Source organism: Malus domestica, chromosome 16 (genome assembly GCF_042453785.1).
Source record: "Malus domestica chromosome 16, GDT2T_hap1".
NCBI lineage: Eukaryota > Viridiplantae > Streptophyta > Magnoliopsida > Rosales > Rosaceae > Malus > Malus domestica.
The window spans coordinates 27831971-27850734 of record NC_091676.1 but is presented as its reverse complement, the minus strand read 5'-3'; the positions used below and the strand labels follow the sequence as shown (position 1 = coordinate 27850734).

Sequence of the window (18764 nt, the reverse complement as noted above, 5' to 3'; positions counted from 1 at the left end):
ATGTGGTGTGTTCAACATATTCGAAGTACCTGTAGTTTTTCATCAATCATTGAGTTCCAATGACAACCATGAAGACAATACCACATGTATCAACCAGACCAAGATATGATACACCGATAAAGTAAACATTAAGCATATTGCTCCAGTCTCACCTCAGCAAAGCATTAGAAGATTGAAGTCAAGCAAATCTGATCCCAAGACAACCATGGCGACCTTTTCAGGAAGTCACTGCCAAAGTCTACTTTCCAAAAACTTATCCAAGGAATTGGTATGTGTGAATTGTTTGATTTTCAATTGTTGTTGTTCTCATTTGGAAATTTTGTCAAACTCAGGGAGAGTATCCAAATGTATACTCACTTGACCTTAATGTACTCTTTTTCCCTTAGATCAGTAGCATTTTTTCCACTAGTTTTTGCTACTTGACAAGGTTTTAACGAGGCATTTATCTTAGGTTGGTCATACCCTTGTGTGCGTCCTACTTACGTCCTAAAGACATTTAGTTTTGACTTAATGCAACTTCTCACTTTTCTCCTTACTTTATGGGTTTTATCCTACCTTGGCTTTTATCATAACGAGGTTTTCTGAGTTTTACAACGTATGCATTTTTCCGTTTAGTTTGTAGACTCACATTCACTCTTTGTGCTGACTAGATGAGACGACTTTATCAACTATTTCTACATAATCACATGAAGACCTGATACACCGTTTACTTAAGTATATACACACTTAAGAGGGATTATTGCAGTCCTAATTTCATTAGGGGTGTGATTATGTAAATCTTAGAGGTTATGCATAGGAATCCTATGAGATCTATAGTAGATCTTTTCTTGTACAACTGGTATTACTTGGAGAGCAAGTTTCTTTCTCCTTTTTAGTATAAATAAAGGCACAAGGCATAAGGAACAAGCTCTTCACTCCATTCTTTTCTCTTTGGCTGATCTACCTCTTTCTTCCCTCACTAAATTCATACTACAACATCTTGTACTATTTAACTTTTTTTTTCTCATTATTATATAGATTACGAGATGTATTATATTTTAAACTAGTGATATGTTTACTTATTGAAAATGAGGGAGATCATAAATTGGGGGAGAGAAAAATGAATGGAAATTGGATCAACTAATCTCTCCTAATTAATCTGATTCATGATTTTGAAGTATTGAGATTACAAATTTTAAGGTGGAATTCACACTTCTTTTATATCATATGTGTTAATAAGCACATGAGAACGAAGCCAGTCATTGAAATGATTGAAATTTTTATCACGTATAAGTAAACATGTCATTCGTTAAAAGATGAAGATCCAAATTCGGTTTGCAAAAGAGCATGTCAGTCATTAAGAGATGACGATCCGACCTCAGTTTGCAAGAGAGCTGGATGTTGTCCTAACAAACTGGAGTAATCTTGAACATTCATTTTTATAAGTGCACAATGGTTACTTTGAAATATCAAATAATAACCTCTTTATTTAATTTTAATTTATTACTCTTTTTTTTATATTTATTTTCCAGAAGTAGAAAAAGTACACAGCATAAGGATGGATTAAAAGTCATAGTAGACTAGACCTGTAAACAGATCGGGTTTACTAGGTTTGGATCGGGTTGAACCCGACCCGTTAATTTAACGGGTCACATGAACCCAACTTGTTAAGCTAACGGGTCATCCGAACTCAACCTGTCAAGCTAACGGATCATCAGTTTCAACCCGTTTCATCCGTTAACCTTTGTTTTTTTTAACATTTCATCCAAATCAATTACACCCCCATTTTATTTATTAAAAAAAATTAAAAAAAAATTGTCAAACCAATGGCAGCTAATCCTCAATGCATAACAAAAGTAATGCTTACAATCAGTAAACTAATTCCAATCTGCATTCCAGCAAGAATTGAAGGATTTAAAAGTAATGCTAACCGTAACTTTGAGAATTAAGAATTGAGAATAATCAGTAAACTAATTATGAGCTAGCAATCAGTAGACTAGAAATAGCACCGAATCTAACACCATGGAAGAAGAGGTGGAAGGGAATAGCTTACCAGAGAGAGTGGTAATTTCTGAGGAAGAAGATGGGGGAGAAAACTACAATGAGGAAGAAGAACGGGAGGCTAGGAGCCTAGGAGCCAGAACCAGAAGCAGCGTGCACAAAACTGCAATGCGAGACAGAGTGCACAAAACTGCAAGTCTGCAATGCGGGTAAACTGCAAGTCTGCAATGCTTATAATTTACTACTGAAAATACACAAAAGTCCTCAATAACATGTGTAACGGGTGGTTAATGGGTTTCGTGGATTCACCCAAAATGATCTGTTATTTAATGGATGCTTAACGGGTTGACCCGTTAACCACCCGACCCGTTAAACACTCATCCGAATACTCATTTTAACGGGTTAGATCGGGTCAGAGTAACGGTTCAGGTTTGAAATACCAGGAATAAGTAGGCTACTAGGAGAGTGGAGGGTGAGGGTCCACTTGGGGGACGGGGTTAAACGGCGGGGATCAATGTCACATCACATACCACCCTCCTAACATTATTACGAGTCATGAGGGGTGTGGCCTTCCTCGGAGTAGTATAAAAATAGAGCAACCATAAGCACTTTTCCACAAGCACTTGTTCTCTCAAGTCTCACTCTCCCTTTGATTTCTTGGGATTCAGAAACCTCATTCAATGCCCTTTTAATATCCTCCTCCTCCTCCTCCTCCTCCTATCTTTCAATCCACCTCTCCTCCTACTCCATTGTTGCTAATCAAGCTTATTGCTCTGGTTCTGGTTTAAACTTGTGAAAAGATGGGGAGTACGGACAAGGCCATCAGCCTGGAGGAGATCAAGAACGAGACTGTCGATCTGGTATATTTTTCTTTCTTTCACTTTATCACCTCTATTTTCTCCCTCATCTCGGGAAACTAGGGTTCGTGATTTTGTTTTGTGTGAGTTTTTACTTTTTCATGAGTTGGGTTTTTGCTTAATCTTTGGACTGAGTGAGTTTTATTGTTGCATGGTCTTAGTTTTCTTGTTGTGTTCGAAAATCATATACTTTTGAGCTGGCTTTTACGTAATAAACAGTTGTGTTTCATGGGTTCATCTCAAAAGATTGAAAGTTTCCCATTTTCTCGCTATATTTTCCCACCAACCAAGTAGAGTATATAATCATGTCCTCAGGTAGTATCCAAACGGGATGGATCTACACATGTGAATGACAGAGAGGTTGAGTCCACTATGGTTAATAATTCCCCCAAATATGTTTTTTTATATAAACACACACACACTCTCAAACGAATTCACCGTCTCATGACATCTAGGTCTATAACAATTTTAATTAGAAAAAAAAATAATAATAAGAATAATTATACATAACATAAAATTATTGAACTAAAACATCACAATAACAGTAAATAGTACCGGTGGTTGTCTTCTTTCTGGAATTTGAAGTACCTTTTCCGTGGTACTTTGGACTTTTCCCATTCTGAGGAATTCTCCTTTTGTTTAACTCAAAAGACTTAAACAGTTTCGGTTATCAACTTTCACATCCACCCTCAATCCTGACACCATTGGATTAGAAAACCCATATATTTATTGTTTCTTTTGTTTTACTATACCTTATTTACCCTTGTTTCATTCTTTTGTTGATTACACTAGCATCCAAACGCGGTTTATCATGTTGGAGCGCGTGTATGTCACGCACCAATCACGCTCTTGCCTTGAAATTAGTGCTGTGCCACTGACGCAAACAATTTTTTATGTTTAATAATTTTAATAAATAAAATGTAATATATTAATATTTTGTGGGTCAACACTTTAGTGATTGGCTAGCATCCCTAGGAGGGGAGCTGGGGAGGAGGGCTGAAATGGGAAGTTCCATATTAATCCGTCCGGGTTCGTACACTGAGTGAGCGCCGAGTCGACTACTTGGTTGGACAAAATATCAAAATATATTGAGGTTTGATTTTCGGGTCATCGTAACCGTTGAAAATCAAAATTCATGGTCAATAATCGCTACAAGTTGTAACCAAATAGAGTATTCAAAGATTTCCTTTAGATTTGATTAGAAAATAAGATGAGACTTTATGAGACTTGTTTCACAATTCGCTTATATCTAGCATTGGGATGTGATAATAGGGAATATTCTAATCAACCACCATTATTGCTTAACATGACCAAAACACCATTATGTCATTCACTTTGAACATTAATAGTAGTAGAATAGAGCATTTCCTTTGGACAAATTAAAGAAGAATTAAAGGATTGTAATATAACAAGAATGTATAGAAGAAGAAAATACGCACAAGAAATTTTTCTACCTAAAAGCTATATATCTTGTTTGCCCTATATCTCTTTCTTTTTTAATTTCCAATTATTTATTCTTTCTTTTTTATGAGGTGGGTTGATTTGGAAAGTATTATGCATTTATTTATGTGGGATCTACTGATCTAGCAAGTGAAACAATCATGTCTGTGGCTATTAATGTACAAAGAATGTCAAACCAATGAACTGGCTAATATAGCCACCTGGATGACCCAATGGTGAAGGATAAATTTCAAGTTCGCATTCTACACAGCACGTCTTGAGTTTCATTCCCGGCGCTCGTGAATCGCACGATGGTGGTCAGAGACTGCCCCCAAAATGATGGACTACTGTGGTGAAGTCACTAGTTGATCCCCTTTTTAAAAAATGAACAGGCTAATATACTTTGAAATAAAAATTAAAATAATAATATGAACTTTCAAATACTTGTATTACATATTTACGTAGAGAGTTACAATATAGCTATCGTGTGATATGTGCGAATTTTGGAAATTATGTAGTGAGTATTACAGTTTTTGTCCTAACAAAGAGTTGGTTTACAGGAGCGGATTCCGATCGAGGAAGTATTTGGACAGTTGAAATGCTCCAGAGAAGGTTTGAGCTCCGAGGAAGGAGGCCAAAGGCTGGAGATTTTTGGTCCCAACAAGCTAGAAGAGAAAAAGGTCATTTTCCGAATAATATAACTAGCCTCTCTGCACGAACGAGTGCAAGAGACATTTTCCTTTTACTGTAACGATTATATACGTTAAATTTTGTTTTTACTAGCTTAGAGTATAGTTTAGTTCATAATATCTGAATATTTGTTACTGGTTACAATGAACAGGAAAGCAAATTTCTCAAGTTCCTGGGGTTTATGTGGAATCCTCTATCATGGGTCATGGAAGCTGCAGCCATCATGGCAATTGCTCTGGCCAACGGCGATGGGAAGCCACCAGATTGGCAAGATTTTGTCGGTATTCTCTGCCTGTTGGTCATCAACTCTAGCATCAGTTTTATTGAAGAAAACAATGCTGGAAATGCAGCTGCTGCTCTTATGGCTGGTCTCGCTCCTAAGACTAAGGTAATTCAAATCAAACATTTCGATACGGTCCTGGATTCAGTGGCTTTGTACTCAAGTAACTAACTTTAGGTTTAGGGAGCCTTTTCAGCAGTTCAAGAAAACGGCGGCTAAAACAACTATAATAATTAACATACAGAATTATCGGTGGCTAAAAGTTTGAGCCGCCTCCTCATCTTGTTGTTTTCTTGCAGCGCAAACATGTCGCCATTTTTTGTTTTTGTTAATAGAATACATGCTCATATGTATGCTAGTAGGGAAACTGCCATGTCGTGAACCTATGTGAACAGGGTAACATAATAAGATTTCTAATATTCACGAATCCATAACAAAATCAAATAAATTTCTCACCGTTGTTTACGTAGACAGATCGATATGAGTTTCAGACACATCACACAACTAGGCACCATACTAACTGGAGGCAACAACATAATTCAAATGTGTTTGATGGCGATGCATATGTAGGTCCTTAGAGATGGAAAATGGAGTGAGCAGGATGCTGCCATTTTGGTTCCAGGGGACATCATCAGTATCAAATTGGGAGATATTGTCCCAGCTGATGCTCGTCTTCTTGAGGGTGATCCTTTAAAGATTGATCAATCTGCTCTCACAGGAGAATCACTTCCAGTGACCAAGCATCCAGGTGATGAGGTTTTCTCCGGTTCTACTTGCAAGCAGGGTGAAATTGAAGCTGTTGTTATTGCCACCGGTGTCCATACCTTCTTCGGGAAGGCTGCACATCTTGTGGACAGCACTAACCAAGTCGGACACTTCCAGAAGGTGCTCACTGCCATCGGGAACTTCTGCATCTGTTCTATTGCCATTGGAATGCTGATTGAGATCGTAGTCATGTACCCAATTCAGCACCGCAAGTACCGGAGTGGAATTGACAATCTGTTGGTGCTCTTGATTGGAGGCATCCCCATTGCCATGCCCACTGTCTTGTCTGTTACCATAGCCATTGGTTCTCACAGGCTATCTCAGCAGGGTGCCATCACCAAGAGGATGACTGCCATTGAGGAACTGGCGGGTATGGATGTGCTTTGCAGTGATAAGACAGGAACACTAACTCTTAACAAGCTTAGTGTTGATAAAAACTTGATTGAGGTGTTTGCAAAGGGTGTGGAGAATGAACATGTCATTCTTCTAGCTGCAAGGTCATCCAGAACTGAAAACCAGGATGCCATTGATGCTGCTATGGTTGGAATGCTTGCCGACCCAAAGGAGGTATAAATCATTTCCAACTTTTCTTGTACGCCCTATACTTGCTTGTTCAATATTTCTGAGACGGAATTTGCAATGGATATGCTCATCTTAATGAATCAATTTTTACACAGGCCCGGGCTGGTATTAGAGAGGTGCACTTCTTACCTTTTAATCCCGTCGACAAGAGAACTGCTTTGACATACATTGATAACGATGGAAACTGGCATAGAGCAAGCAAAGGTGCTCCTGAGCAGGTACTTCTGTTTTTCCTATAGTTACCGGCCAAAAATTGAATTACATTATTGAAAGGTAGCCGTTCATACCCATATACTAATGACTTGATTTCTGAAATTAGATTTTGGAACTTTGCAACTGCAAAGAGGATTTCAAGAAGAAGGCTTTTGCCATTATTGACAAGTATGCTGAACGTGGTCTTCGGTCATTGGCTGTTGCTAGACAGGTTTTATACCAACCTCGGCATTTTTGGTATTGTCTTGCATCTTTTTCAGTTTTATTAGAAATAAAGCACCCTCTTATCATTGTGATTGGTATATGTCTACAGGAAGTGCCTGAAAAAGCAAAAGAAAGTGCTGGTGGTCCATGGCAGTTGGTTGGATTGTTGCCTCTTTTCGACCCTCCAAGACATGATAGTGCAGAAACTATCCGCCAGGCTCTTAACCTTGGTGTAAATGTTAAGATGATTACTGGTAAGTCGGTTAATATTTTCAACCTACTTTAATGGATGCATTTTAATTTTGAGTGTTGTTGTGCTTACTTGCCGCCACTCTCTATCTGCAGGCGATCAACTTGCCATTGCCAAGGAAACTGGTCGGAGACTTGGAATGGGAACAAACATGTACCCATCTGCTTCCTTACTTGGTCAAGGCAAGGATGCTAGCATAGCTGCCCTTCCAATTGAAGAGTTAATTGAGAGGGCTGACGGGTTCGCTGGAGTGTTTCCAGGTGAATACTTTAAGTACCGACTAATTAGAGGGTTTTGCTGTTTTCGAATAGGGAGAGTGATTTGTTGTTTATTTTAAACACATTTTCTTGCTTCTTGTAGAGCACAAATACGAAATTGTGAAGAAGTTGCAGGAAAAAAAGCACATTTGTGGAATGACGGGAGATGGTGTCAATGATGCCCCTGCATTGAAGAAGGCAGATATTGGAATTGCTGTTGCTGATGCTACAGATGCTGCACGAAGTGCTTCCGACATTGTTCTTACAGAACCCGGATTGAGTGTCATCATTAGTGCAGTGTTGACCAGTAGAGCTATTTTCCAGAGAATGAAGAACTACACAGTTAGTTTTTCTGCCTTTTTTATCAACAGACCACTCTGATCAAACAGTTTATGAAGGGAAGTCTAACTTTTTCCCTCTCTTTCTGTTTTCTTTGGCTTTTGAAGATCTATGCAGTTTCGATCACCATTCGTATTGTGGTAAGTAAATAGTGGTGGTTTAACAATTTGTGGTTTCTCTCCCTAATTAAGTCTTCATCTAATTGTTTTTTGTTTTTGGCAAACATTGCAGTTCGGTTTCATGTTCATTGCTCTCATATGGAAGTTCGACTTCTCACCTTTCATGGTTTTGATTATTGCCATATTGAACGATGGTAAGTTTTTAGGAAGCGAACTTTCAAGTAGCATGTAATATAAATTGATAAATGTGACTGCTGACACCATGCACTTGTTAAATTTTGAAGGCACAATTATGACAATATCAAAGGATAGAGTAAAGCCATCTCCCCTGCCTGATAGCTGGAAATTGAAAGAGATTTTTGCTACCGGGATTGTGCTTGGCGGTTACTTGGCATTGATGACTGTTATCTTCTTCTGGTTAATCAAAGAAACTGACTTCTTCTCTGTAAGATGATCTTTGTTATGCTTTTCTCTTTTTGATCCATTTTTTTATACAGAAACTTCATGAAGTTCAGATTCCAATTTGCATTTTCTGCTCATTGTTTTGCAGGACCAATTTGGTGTAAGATCCTTAAGGGAGACTCCTGAGGAACTAATGGCTGCCTTGTACCTGCAAGTGAGTATTGTAAGCCAGGCCCTCATTTTTGTGACTCGATCCCGCAGCTTCTCCTTTATGGAACGCCCTGGAATGCTTCTACTCGGTGCTTTCTTGATTGCGCAGCTGGTAAGAAGAATGCCGCTTACATCCTCTATTAAATACAGCAAGTTTTTATGTATATGTTATTGAAAGCTGAAGATTATCCTTTCTTCAGATTGCAACTTTGATAGCAGTATATGCCAACTGGAGTTTTGCAAGAATACATGGATGTGGTTGGGGATGGGCCGGTGTTATCTGGATTTACAGCATTGTCTTCTATTTCCCACTAGACTTGATGAAATTCGCCATCCGTTACATCTTGAGTGGAAAGGCGTGGCTCAACTTGCTAGAGAACAAGGTAAATCTTTGTTCTTTCGAATATAAGGTGAAATCATTTAGTTTGATCCGGTGAAGTTAAAAGTTTTCTAATGATTCATCCTACTGTAACAGACTGCCTTTACCACCAAGAAAGATTATGGAAAAGAAGAGAGAGAAGCTCAATGGGCTCATGCTCAAAGGACCCTTCACGGTCTCGAAGCACCAGAATCTTCTAGTATCTTCAATGACAAGAGCAGCTACAGAGAGCTGTCTGAGATTGCTGAGCAGGCCAAGAGACGAGCTGAAGTTGCAAGGTAAGCTACCATTCAGAATTTCAAAATGTTACCTACAGGAAACAATTCGTTTGCCAATTCCTGAGACATATATCACTTTTAAAGTTATCCGAATGATGGGTAACATTCTCTTGTTAGATATTTAACATGTTATGTTGTCATACTGTAAACTTGGACCGCACTACTAGCTCAGTAATCCAGATTGACAACCTAGCATCATGTTGACATAACATGTCACATATTTTGGCAAGAAAACATTTTCCTATAAGAGACAGTATCTTCTTGCATGCCATCGGTTTAATGAATATCTTGTTAATTTGTGGTTGTAGACTTCGGGAGCTTCACACACTCAAGGGACATGTGGAATCAGTTGTGAAGCTAAAAGGCCTGGACATTGACACAATCCAGCAGCATTATACAGTGTAACAATCCAGAAGAAACGCTATCTGGGACAAGAAGGGCGGAGTTCAACAATGTAACAAAGCGATGAGGAGAGACAAATTGAAAGCAGGCATAATTAGTTAAACATTTCTAGATATGTTGGAGAGCCTGTCTGTGCTATATGTAAAACTCTCCTCCGTTTCATGTTTGCATTCTAATGTATTTCAAGTGCAAGATAAGGGGTTATATTTGGTTTATTTTTGCTCGTGTAAGGGACTAAACAGTATCCTGCAGTTTTCTAGCAATAATCTACTTTCTTTCTTCGATTGTTTGCACTATCTTTGTATCCACTATTTTTATATCCACTCTTTGAGCATTTATCTAACGCAGGATGTGACACAGCATTAGAACGCTGTTGGCACAACCCTCGGATGCTGACCATGGTCGTTCAAGTGCTGTGTCACATTCCGTACTATTCGTGCATTGGAGAACAATTGCTCATTTTTCCACATTAGAGAACAATTTACCTTGTTCTCTGGTAAATTGGGAGCCAATATGTAACAGGATGGTGAATTTCATAGAGTCTAGTGGAAAATGGAAGACGATGCTGTAAATCCAGATGACACCGGCCCATCTCAACCAAGTCCGAGTAATATTCTGAAACCCCAGTTGATACTGCTACCCTAGTTGGAATCTGAAAAGGGTAAAACTCAGCTGTATTTAAAAGAGGATATACATGGAAATGGAATTGTTCTTGCCAGCTGCGCGATCATGAAAGCATGTACTAAAAGCAGTCCAGGGCGTTCCACGAAGGAGGAGCCGTGGAATCAAGTCACAAAAATGAGGGCCTGGCTCACAATACTCACTTTGCAGGTACAAGGCAGCCATTAGTTTCTCAGGACTCTCTCATGGATCTTACAGCAAATTTTTCTGGCAAAACAATGAGCAGAAAGTTTCTACAAAAATGATGGATCGAAAAGCATGACGAAGATCATCTTACAAAAAAGAAGTTGGTCACTAAGAGCAATCCCTGTAGCAAAATCTCTGTACAAACATGTTACTAAGAAGCTTTGGAGCATCTCAAAGAGGATTTAAAACTGCTTGGCTGCCTATTTTAACAAGAAAACCAAGAAAATATAGCTTCAAGACTCTTTAAATGACTCCCTTAACAAAATGAATAGCCTTATGGAAGAAGAGAGAGAAAAAAATGTCGTACCCAGTGCACAAGGCTCCCGCTTTACGCAGGGTCTGGGAGAGGTGAATGTCGGTTAGCCTTACCCCCATTTTATGGAGAGGCTGCTCCCAAGTCTCGAACCCAAGACCTACCGCTCATGGGCGAAGGCACTTGCCATCGCACCAAGTGCGACCTGAAGAAGAGAGAGAATTTAACAAAAAATTCAACATACATTTCAGGAAAATTTCGTATAAACATATTACTCATGAGTTGTAAACCTCTTCAAAGAGCCCCTTTTTTTTCAGGAAAACTAATGAAAATAGCTTAAAAACTTTAAGTTTTAACGATAAGGACAAAATAAATAGTAAAGTGAATAGTACCATGATTGACTTTTTAGTGTAAAAATATGGTTTTTCGTTAAAGTGAACAGTACCGTGAGCTTTTCGTTAAAGTTCCCTTTTTTTTTTTTTTGCATATTGCGCCATTTCCCAAGAAAGCCAAAAAAATTATAGCTAAATCTTGACGAATTTGTATATACAAAATAAATAAACACATTGGCCAAAGCCATGTGAGCACACGAGGTAGGGGGTGTTGGGCCCATGAATCTCTGATGCCTAAGTTAGTTTCTCTAAAAAGATAGAGAGTTTAAGCATCAAAAGTTTACCAAACATTGGTGGAGATGGGGCATTTATAAGAACTAGGTCAGCCACATATGTAAGGTTTACCTTTGATTTTTCTACTTGCCATAGGTAGGAGAGCTTGATGAGTTTGCAGTCAGCTGCTTAAATCTTCAAGAGGGTTGAACTACGCATCGAGCGGATGTGGGTCTCACCAATTTAATGAGGTCATTCTCATTACTTGTGGGTAAAAGTTCACATGTCAGCTCCAAGATTTTTTGTATTATTTTTGGCTCCATGAATGCCCCTACACATGTTGTGCTGCATGTAGGAGGTGCAGGAGGTGTAGAAGTCTAAGTTGAGTAGGTCTGCCAAAAATGAGTTCTTCGACTACATTGGATTTTGAGCTCTGACTTGTAGTAAATGTCTTATGAGAGGTGAAGTTCAACTGTCTATAAAATTTATTTAATTTTACCTTAAGTAGAGATTAAATAAACCTAGACAGCAATTTTCTTCCAAACAAGAAAGAAAGAATCAGAAGATATTGTTCCTCATCCTCGAATTTTCTTCTTTGCTTGTCCTGTGAAGAGTCGATTGCCGTCGTCGTTGTTGCGCCAAAAGGTAAGAAAAAAATTTCCTACAATCCAAACAATTGGAATTAGGAAACTAGCTAATAAAATGAGCAGTAAATGAGGCTTTTTATTATTTTATTTTCATATAAACTATACAAATTCATTATTCCTCATATTCTGTAAATTTGGAAGTTAAACAAATGTAATTAGCGTTTTCAACATACTAATGAATGCAACACTTTGAATTTTAGGTAATTAGTGTGACTCAAAGATCATATTCATTTTGTTTTTGTTATGAGACAATGGAACTTTCTATATGTTTATACGGTTTTAAAACCGCAGCACCCGTCCATGCAGTGCGTGGCAACGCGCGGGCTAAAGCACTAGTGCTAAACTATTGCGCTGTATCAGTGTAGAGATCAGGATCGGACAAGACTCAAAAACTGAAAACCTTGAGAAGGAAGATCAGTTGGGAAGATCATCAACTGATAATTATTCTACAAGAAGGTAGTAGAGCAGTTGAACAAAATCGGCGAAAGAAAATGGGCCGAGCAATATATCCGTTCTCTGCATCACAAATTCACAACATATTTAATTTTTGATGGTATTTATCATTCTATCAACTGAACAGCTGCGATGACAGGTATTTTTTCCCTCAACTTTTGTGTTAGAGCTACACGAACTGTCATGACTCCGGCTGCTGGTCCACTTAACCGAACTTTCACTACGTAGTCATTGATTTGTACAAGCTCGAGGATTCCACCTCCTGTGCCAGCCAGATATGGTCTAATCTCAGAAAGAATCTGTAAAGAAGTGTATAGCTAGTTAGTTTAGTACAACACAAATTGGTTAACTATTACTTTCATTCATGAACCCTATCTGTACGAGGTTTTCATAGTGACTTTTGGAATGAAGATCGACATTTGAGTCAAATATAACTTTGTAACTCTCAATTTTCAATCTTCGGGTTGGAGGTGGCCTAAAAATTCATCATCAGAATGTAAAACCATTTCACAGAAGTGGTGTAAAATATAAATAGGCTACTTAGTTGGTAATGATGATTTCTGTAACCTTCTCAACATTTTCTTCATTTAGCTCAAGGCCTGTTTCTCTGTCCAAAATCTGTTCTACTTCCATAATCTCGGGTATTTTATCTCGCAGGCGGGTTTCGATTCCCATCTTCAGCGTCATAGTTGAGCTTGGACAAGATCCACAAGCTCCTTGTAGCTTTAATACCACAACAAGGCCATCTATCTCATGGAGGGCCACATTCCCTCCATCAGCCATCAAACCAGGCCGTACCTCATCCAGGACTTTCTCCACATTTTCTTCGGTTAGCGGAAGGACACAGCGTGGTGAAACGACATGCCCTACATGCATTATTTCCCAAAATCCAAACAAGCACATTAAAATCCAATCCATGTGGAAAATCATTTCATTAGATGTAAACAGTGTGTTAAAACCTACATAAATATTTTATTTGAAGGATGTAGTAGCAAATATGGACTTAAAGTTAATACATGGGTTAACATTGCTGCAACTTGAAAGCATTTTCATGAATACATTGGTAAATTTCCTTTGACCAAAGAAGAACATAATAGCAGTAAATTCAAAGCTTCAATTTCTTGTTATTTGCAATCAACTTGGAGATATAAGTTATCAACAGAATTAAGAGAAGCACAGAAATGAATAAATGTTCACAGATACCTGCTGGTTGTCTTGGAGCACGATTGTGATCGAGCGCAAGAAAGTGCCTACTGCGGAATTGGCCTCTGAGAAAAGCGGCTTGCTTTGAAGAAAACCCACAGGCAATTGAATTGGAGTTCTAGCAACAAAAAAAATTCCAAAACATTCCAAAAGTAAGAAATGAGCTGAAAAGCGAAACCCCGTCACCAAAAGCAACAGGAATGAGTGAACAACACTGAGTGGCGCCCAAGATAGAATCTCTCTTTCCGTGGTTTAGATTAAATAAGTATATGTCGCTCGAATAAAAACAGATAATTGAGTGGCACCTTGAAGAGTGAAAGATGAGAAGTTGAATGCAGGTCAGATGATGAAGGGAGAGATGGGTTGTGCAGAGCAGTGGTTTGGGCTGAGAATGCACCCACCATTGAATCTAGGCCAATTGTTTCTCTATTCTCTCAGCAAAACAGAACCAGTTGTTTTGGGGGTCTTTTTTGCCCCTTTTGTCTGTGTAGGTTGGAGAAAGTAATGGTGGGAAGTTTGATAGGAAGCATTGTTTGATTGGCTGCAGATAGACAACTTGAATTACTGGTGTTGCAGATTCTGTGGATAGGAATGCGATCTAGCATTTTCTGTTTCACAAAGTCTTTTATGTCGACAACTTTCAGTGGAATAAACGAGAAACAAATGGACCATAGATAACGAGCTACTTGTGCTGGGTATGGGCCCAAGTTTAAAAGTACCATATTGGGCTAGATCCAGTTCATTGCAATTCCTATCATTTTTTTTTTTTTTTTTTTTTTGGTCAAATGATAGATTTTATTAGATTAGATGTTAGATTTTGGTGCTTATAGTTTGTAAAGAAATGTGGAAAAGCTTTTTGTTTCGCTTGCATTTTTATTTTGGTGTGAAGAGCTTAATGCATCTTAAAGTTTTAATTGCAATCAAATCCTTTGTCTAGCTCGAGAACCCCTCAAGAACAACTCGAGCTCTTTTTTGTTTTTTTTTTTTTTTTGTCTCGAGTGTTATCATATTACTTGAGGGTCGCTCGAAGTATTCTCGATAGTATCTCGAGCAATGGAAACTAGGAAAAAGGTTTTAATGCAATTAGGATAAGTTAGTCTTTTTACTTGTTAAAGGATAGAAATTTAAGAATTTTAAGAAAATGGACAAAAAAAGTTTTGAGTCCATTTTAAAATTTTTCAATTTTAACTAATTTGCATCATACTGGTTAAGGATTTCCCATCTAACACATGGACACCTTTGATCCTCAATTCTCCAAATTTATTTAAATGATTCCTTATCATAGAGACCCCCTTGCAGAAATGCAACATATCAGGATTGGAGATCCTTGTCTCTACCCTTCCTCAATTCGTAATGCAAAACCTGCCCAATATATGTTTCTTCCATGTGATTATGCACACACCTACACTTGTGGAGCATTTTAGCTAATTTAAATAACTCATGTAAAACTTTAAAAAATGCAGGTATATATAAATGCCATTGTCAAAAGAGAAGGGGACAATTAAAATTAAAAGAGTTGTGAATGAATGCCAAGCTGTTCAAATGATGATGATCTTGCTTTCAAAAATTTGGTGCTAAAAATAGTACATCAATAATTGGGGAGCCAAGGATAAACAAAAAAACAAAAATAAAAACAAATAAAATATGAGCATTACAACATCGTGGGATGAGAAGATATGATATGAAAATGAGAGAAGGTCTCCAGACAGAGTAGATAAGCCTTTGGTCCGAAACTAGAGAGATTCCCCTTGACCCTTTTTAAAAAGGAATCTTAACCAAAAGTTTCTGTAATTTTCACTTTGATGAAAAATTATATTTTTACATTAAAAAGTCAATCCTTATATTATTCATTTTATCCTTTTATTTTGTCTTTATCGTTAAAACTCAAAGTTTTCAAGTCATTTTCATTAGTTTTTTTTTTTTTAAATCCAATCCTCCCTTTGGTTTTTTTTCTTTTAACAAACGATATTATCCACATTAAAAAGAGAGTGAGTGGACTAAGTCTTACAATAAGCTAGCAATAACGTAGTTCAAATTATTCTTTAGCGATAATCGAACCTAAGACTTCTCACTAACTAGTTAAGAGGAATAATCATAGACCGTAATACTAAATGATTATCAAATCCCATGCTCTTGTTTCTTATTTTTATAATTTAAATTCTATGTTTTGTTTATTATTGGTTGAGAAGTAATCCCAGAATCTGATACATTGAATGTGAGAACCGAACTGAAAGAGGGAGGGGACAATGTTAAGGTTAAAAAAAGAAAGAAAACAGATGGCTCATCAGCATCTTTCTTTCCAGACTGACAATGTTATTTCTTATCTAAGTTGGCTGGCCCATGGGTAGCTAAGTATGGAAGTGAAGATGTGTGAAGATTGTCAATTTGCTATCAAAGAATCGACTATCTTTCACTCGTCTTATAATTTGGTGCGAGAAATTCATTTTCCTTCGTTTGGGTACCAAGTAAAATGGTGCTAATTATATAATATGTGTGCTGGCTTGTAATTCTGGTTAATATTCGCCCATAAATTCAACAGTAAGCTCTTCCTCCTTTATCCGCCTCCTTTGTAGCCAAGAAAAAACCTCTCGTCGTAATGTTATTTATTTTGGGAAACCATTAGGCATTAGCTATGATTACTGTCTGTTTTGTTTTGTTTTGTTTTGTTTTCTGAAGTTGCATTATTTGGCTCTGTAAATCAAGTTTCATTAATTTGTAGCTTGCTACAATATTGTAGGTTTGCTGCAAAGTTAAATTATATATCTTATATTTGGTTACGTTGAGAGAACCAAACGTTCTAACTTATTTATCACTTAATACTACGGTCTAGCAATATTCTTCTTCACTTGTAAACGAGAAGTCTTAGGTCCGATTCTCGGCAAAGGCGAATTTGAACCATATTATTGCTAACCCATTGTGAAGTTAAATTCACCCTCTTCCATTCCCCTTAGTGTAAGAGCAATTACACCCCTAAAGACTATGCGCTAGCACCCAACCCATTTATTCACTCAAGTGAACAGTAATAGACCCCAATGAACATTAATAGACCAAAGCATCTCCACCCCTAACAAAAAATAGTCCAGTCAGTTTTAATAAAAAATAGTCCAATCAATTATAAAATAATAAAAAATAATTATTTTATTTTTTATTTCTGACTTTAATTTTTTTTTGGGGGGGGGGAATGTGGACCGTTGATCTGTGATCGGATGATCTAGTTTAAAAGTGAAATTCAAATTTTTTTACCTTTGGAAATCCAACGGTCTAGAATAACTAGCCGTTGGAAATCCAACGGCAGAAATTGGGCCACGTCGCCCACCCGCCTTTGATTTTGTTGTCTGCTACTCACACCCACGCGTGCGTGTAGGACACACGCCAGGCGCAACAACACAAATGGCCCGGTCCCAAGGTCTGTCAAAAATGGGTTGGTCTGAAGACTAGCTTGGGCTGGGTGCCAGGCGAACACACGGGCTGGAGTAGATTGGCTGAGTCACAGCCTATTTTTTCCACTGGGTGCTAAACTCTTTTTCCTCTGATGAAACTGCTCTAAATGATATTGTTTGTTAAAAAAGAAAAAAAAACCATTTTATCGTATTCAATAGCTAGTTGTTTCACCCAACCTCACTATAATCCAAAGGGCTTCATTTATTCTTTTTTCACATATTTATTTTTACACAAATTCTTTCTTTTTGGAGTTAGATAACTTTGATTGATTAGTCGCAAGTGGTCCTTTATCACAGTGGTGAAAATGTGTTCAGCCTTTGTATGACGGTGTGAGTTCAAGCTTCGTCAGTGACTAATATAACAAAATCTATCGTTTGATCAAAAACAAAAAAACTTTGATTAGTCAACAAAGTTACGTACACTACATGATTGAATTCATAATGCTCCTCTTAAGTCGTGACCGAATTTAGGTTACTCCACTTGCATGATTTCATTGATTTGATGACAAAAATGGTGGTCCAACAAATCAACATACGAACTTTGTTTGGTAAAATGAAAATATGTTTTGAAATTAAGCACTCATAAGTCACAACATGAAGTATTGAAGATAGAAGAGTCAAGTCCGAAAGTGATCATTAGTTCATTTCCACTTGGATAAAAAACAACATGAGAAGTTGATATAAAAACTCAAAACAACTTACGGGGTAGGTGGGTGACATGTATCCTTCTATACTAACCATTTAACTTTATTTTTTAATTGTTTTACTACCTACAGTACTTTACATTAAAAAAGGAGAAAACGTATGAACCCTAGCGGAACACATGAAGATGAAAGGAAAGCGCTATCTAGCATGATACTCCACTTACACTATCTCACCCGGTATTAAGTTAACATTTTTTTTCTTTTTTCTTTTTTTTTTGCAGTCCCCTTTCCTTAACAGAATACCAAACCCTTGCATTGTCTTTAGATTGAGTTCTAATTGATCAGATTAAGGTACAAATCTCCAATTATTTTCTATTCTCCGATTTTTTTTTTCTTTTTTGGTCAAAAGGAGATTTTATTAAACAACAACTACATAATTACAAGCAAATAAGGCCTAAGACACACCTATTAACGAACAAAAAGAGGGCCTAACACTAAAAAAAACCAACAGAAAAAGAGCCCACAGAAACAGTAAAGCCCAACGAACTGCACCACAGCCGAGAAACCGAGAAGCTTCCACTACCATTCCACCATCAGTATTCTAGTCCGTCCAAGCAAAACCCAGTCCACTACCATCGAGTAATACCTCACCATACGCCATCTTCGACCCCAAAAAACTACCTGAGCACAGTCATAAGCAGGGGATAGTCGGCAATAGAATGAGAGAAGCCAACTACCCGTATGAAGCTTGCGAGAAGCTTCCACTACCATTCCATCATCAGCATTCCAGTCCATCCAAGCAAAACCCAGTCCACCGCCACCGAGTAATACCTCACCATACGCCATCTTCGACCCCAAAAAACTACCTAAGAACAGTCATAAGAAGGGGATAGTCGACAATAGAATGAGAGAAGCCAACTACCCATATGAAGCTTGTGGAAACCCACAAGCGACACTGTTGGAATCGACTGATAATAAAGAGAAAGTGGTGGTGTTAGAAACACC

The 18764-nt window shown here is 37.8% G+C and overlaps 2 protein-coding genes and 1 long non-coding RNA gene across 5 annotated transcripts; 1 reads left to right on the top strand and 2 right to left on the bottom strand.

Annotated features, from left to right (window-relative positions):
• The first annotated feature begins 2597 nt into the window (after window positions 1-2597).
• Window positions 2598-9940, top strand: LOC103435662 (plasma membrane ATPase 4-like). Of its 3 annotated transcripts, none has more exons than XM_008374060.4 (16): window positions 2598-2840; window positions 4838-4957; window positions 5119-5355; window positions 5818-6579; window positions 6690-6812; window positions 6914-7018; window positions 7121-7265; window positions 7357-7521; window positions 7622-7860; window positions 7965-7997; window positions 8089-8170; window positions 8261-8421; window positions 8527-8700; window positions 8789-8971; window positions 9064-9245; window positions 9554-9940. In XM_008374060.4, the coding sequence occupies exons 1-16, from the start codon at window positions 2781-2783 to the stop codon at window positions 9648-9650; spliced, it is 2868 nt and encodes a 955-aa protein (XP_008372282.1). In that variant the 5' UTR covers window positions 2598-2780; the 3' UTR covers window positions 9651-9940. The 3 variants fall into 3 exon arrangements, with proteins under 3 accessions (XP_008372282.1, XP_070671209.1, XP_070671210.1); XM_070815109.1 differs by lacking the exon at window positions 2598-2840 and adding an exon at window positions 4527-4629; XM_070815108.1 differs by lacking the exon at window positions 7357-7521 and having other exon boundaries at window positions 2612-2840.
• Window positions 9941-10162: 222 nt separating this feature from the next.
• On the bottom strand, window positions 10163-11632 carry LOC139192699 (uncharacterized). The gene is made up of 3 exons (XR_011576986.1): window positions 11505-11632; window positions 10472-10535; window positions 10163-10299 (listed from the first exon to the last, which is right to left on the bottom strand). It is a non-coding gene; the product is annotated as an uncharacterized lncRNA (long non-coding RNA).
• Window positions 11633-12400: 768 nt separating this feature from the next.
• LOC103435661 (nifU-like protein 3, chloroplastic) lies at window positions 12401-14317 on the bottom strand. Its single transcript, XM_008374059.4, has 4 exons — window positions 13981-14317; window positions 13676-13793; window positions 13040-13338; window positions 12401-12771 (listed from the first exon to the last, which is right to left on the bottom strand). Exons 1-4 carry the CDS (start codon window positions 14077-14079, stop codon window positions 12580-12582), a joined length of 708 nt encoding a protein of 235 aa, XP_008372281.3. The 5' UTR covers window positions 14080-14317; the 3' UTR covers window positions 12401-12579.
• Between the last annotated feature and the right edge of the window lie 4447 nt (window positions 14318-18764).

Bases quoted from the DNA above. Each gene is read 5' to 3' on its own strand.
- LOC103435662 (XM_008374060.4), top strand. From the start codon at position 2,781: ATGGGGAGTACGGACAAGGCCATCAGCCTGGAGGAGATCAAGAACGAG. The intron at 7,019-7,120 runs GTTTTATACCAA...ATATGTCTACAG, and splicing joins CATTGGCTGTTGCTAGACAG to GAAGTGCCTGAAAAAGCAAA. The intron at 7,861-7,964 runs GTTAGTTTTTCT...TGGCTTTTGAAG, and splicing joins AGAGAATGAAGAACTACACA to ATCTATGCAGTTTCGATCAC.
- LOC103435661 (XM_008374059.4), bottom strand. From the start codon at position 14,079: ATGGTGGGTGCATTCTCAGCCCAAACCACTGCTCTGCACAACCCATCT. The intron at 13,794-13,980 runs GTGCCACTCAAT...TTTTGTTGCTAG, and splicing joins CTCATCTTTCACTCTTCAAG to AACTCCAATTCAATTGCCTG. The intron at 13,339-13,675 runs GTATCTGTGAAC...TAATGCATGTAG, and splicing joins TGCTCCAAGACAACCAGCAG to GGCATGTCGTTTCACCACGC.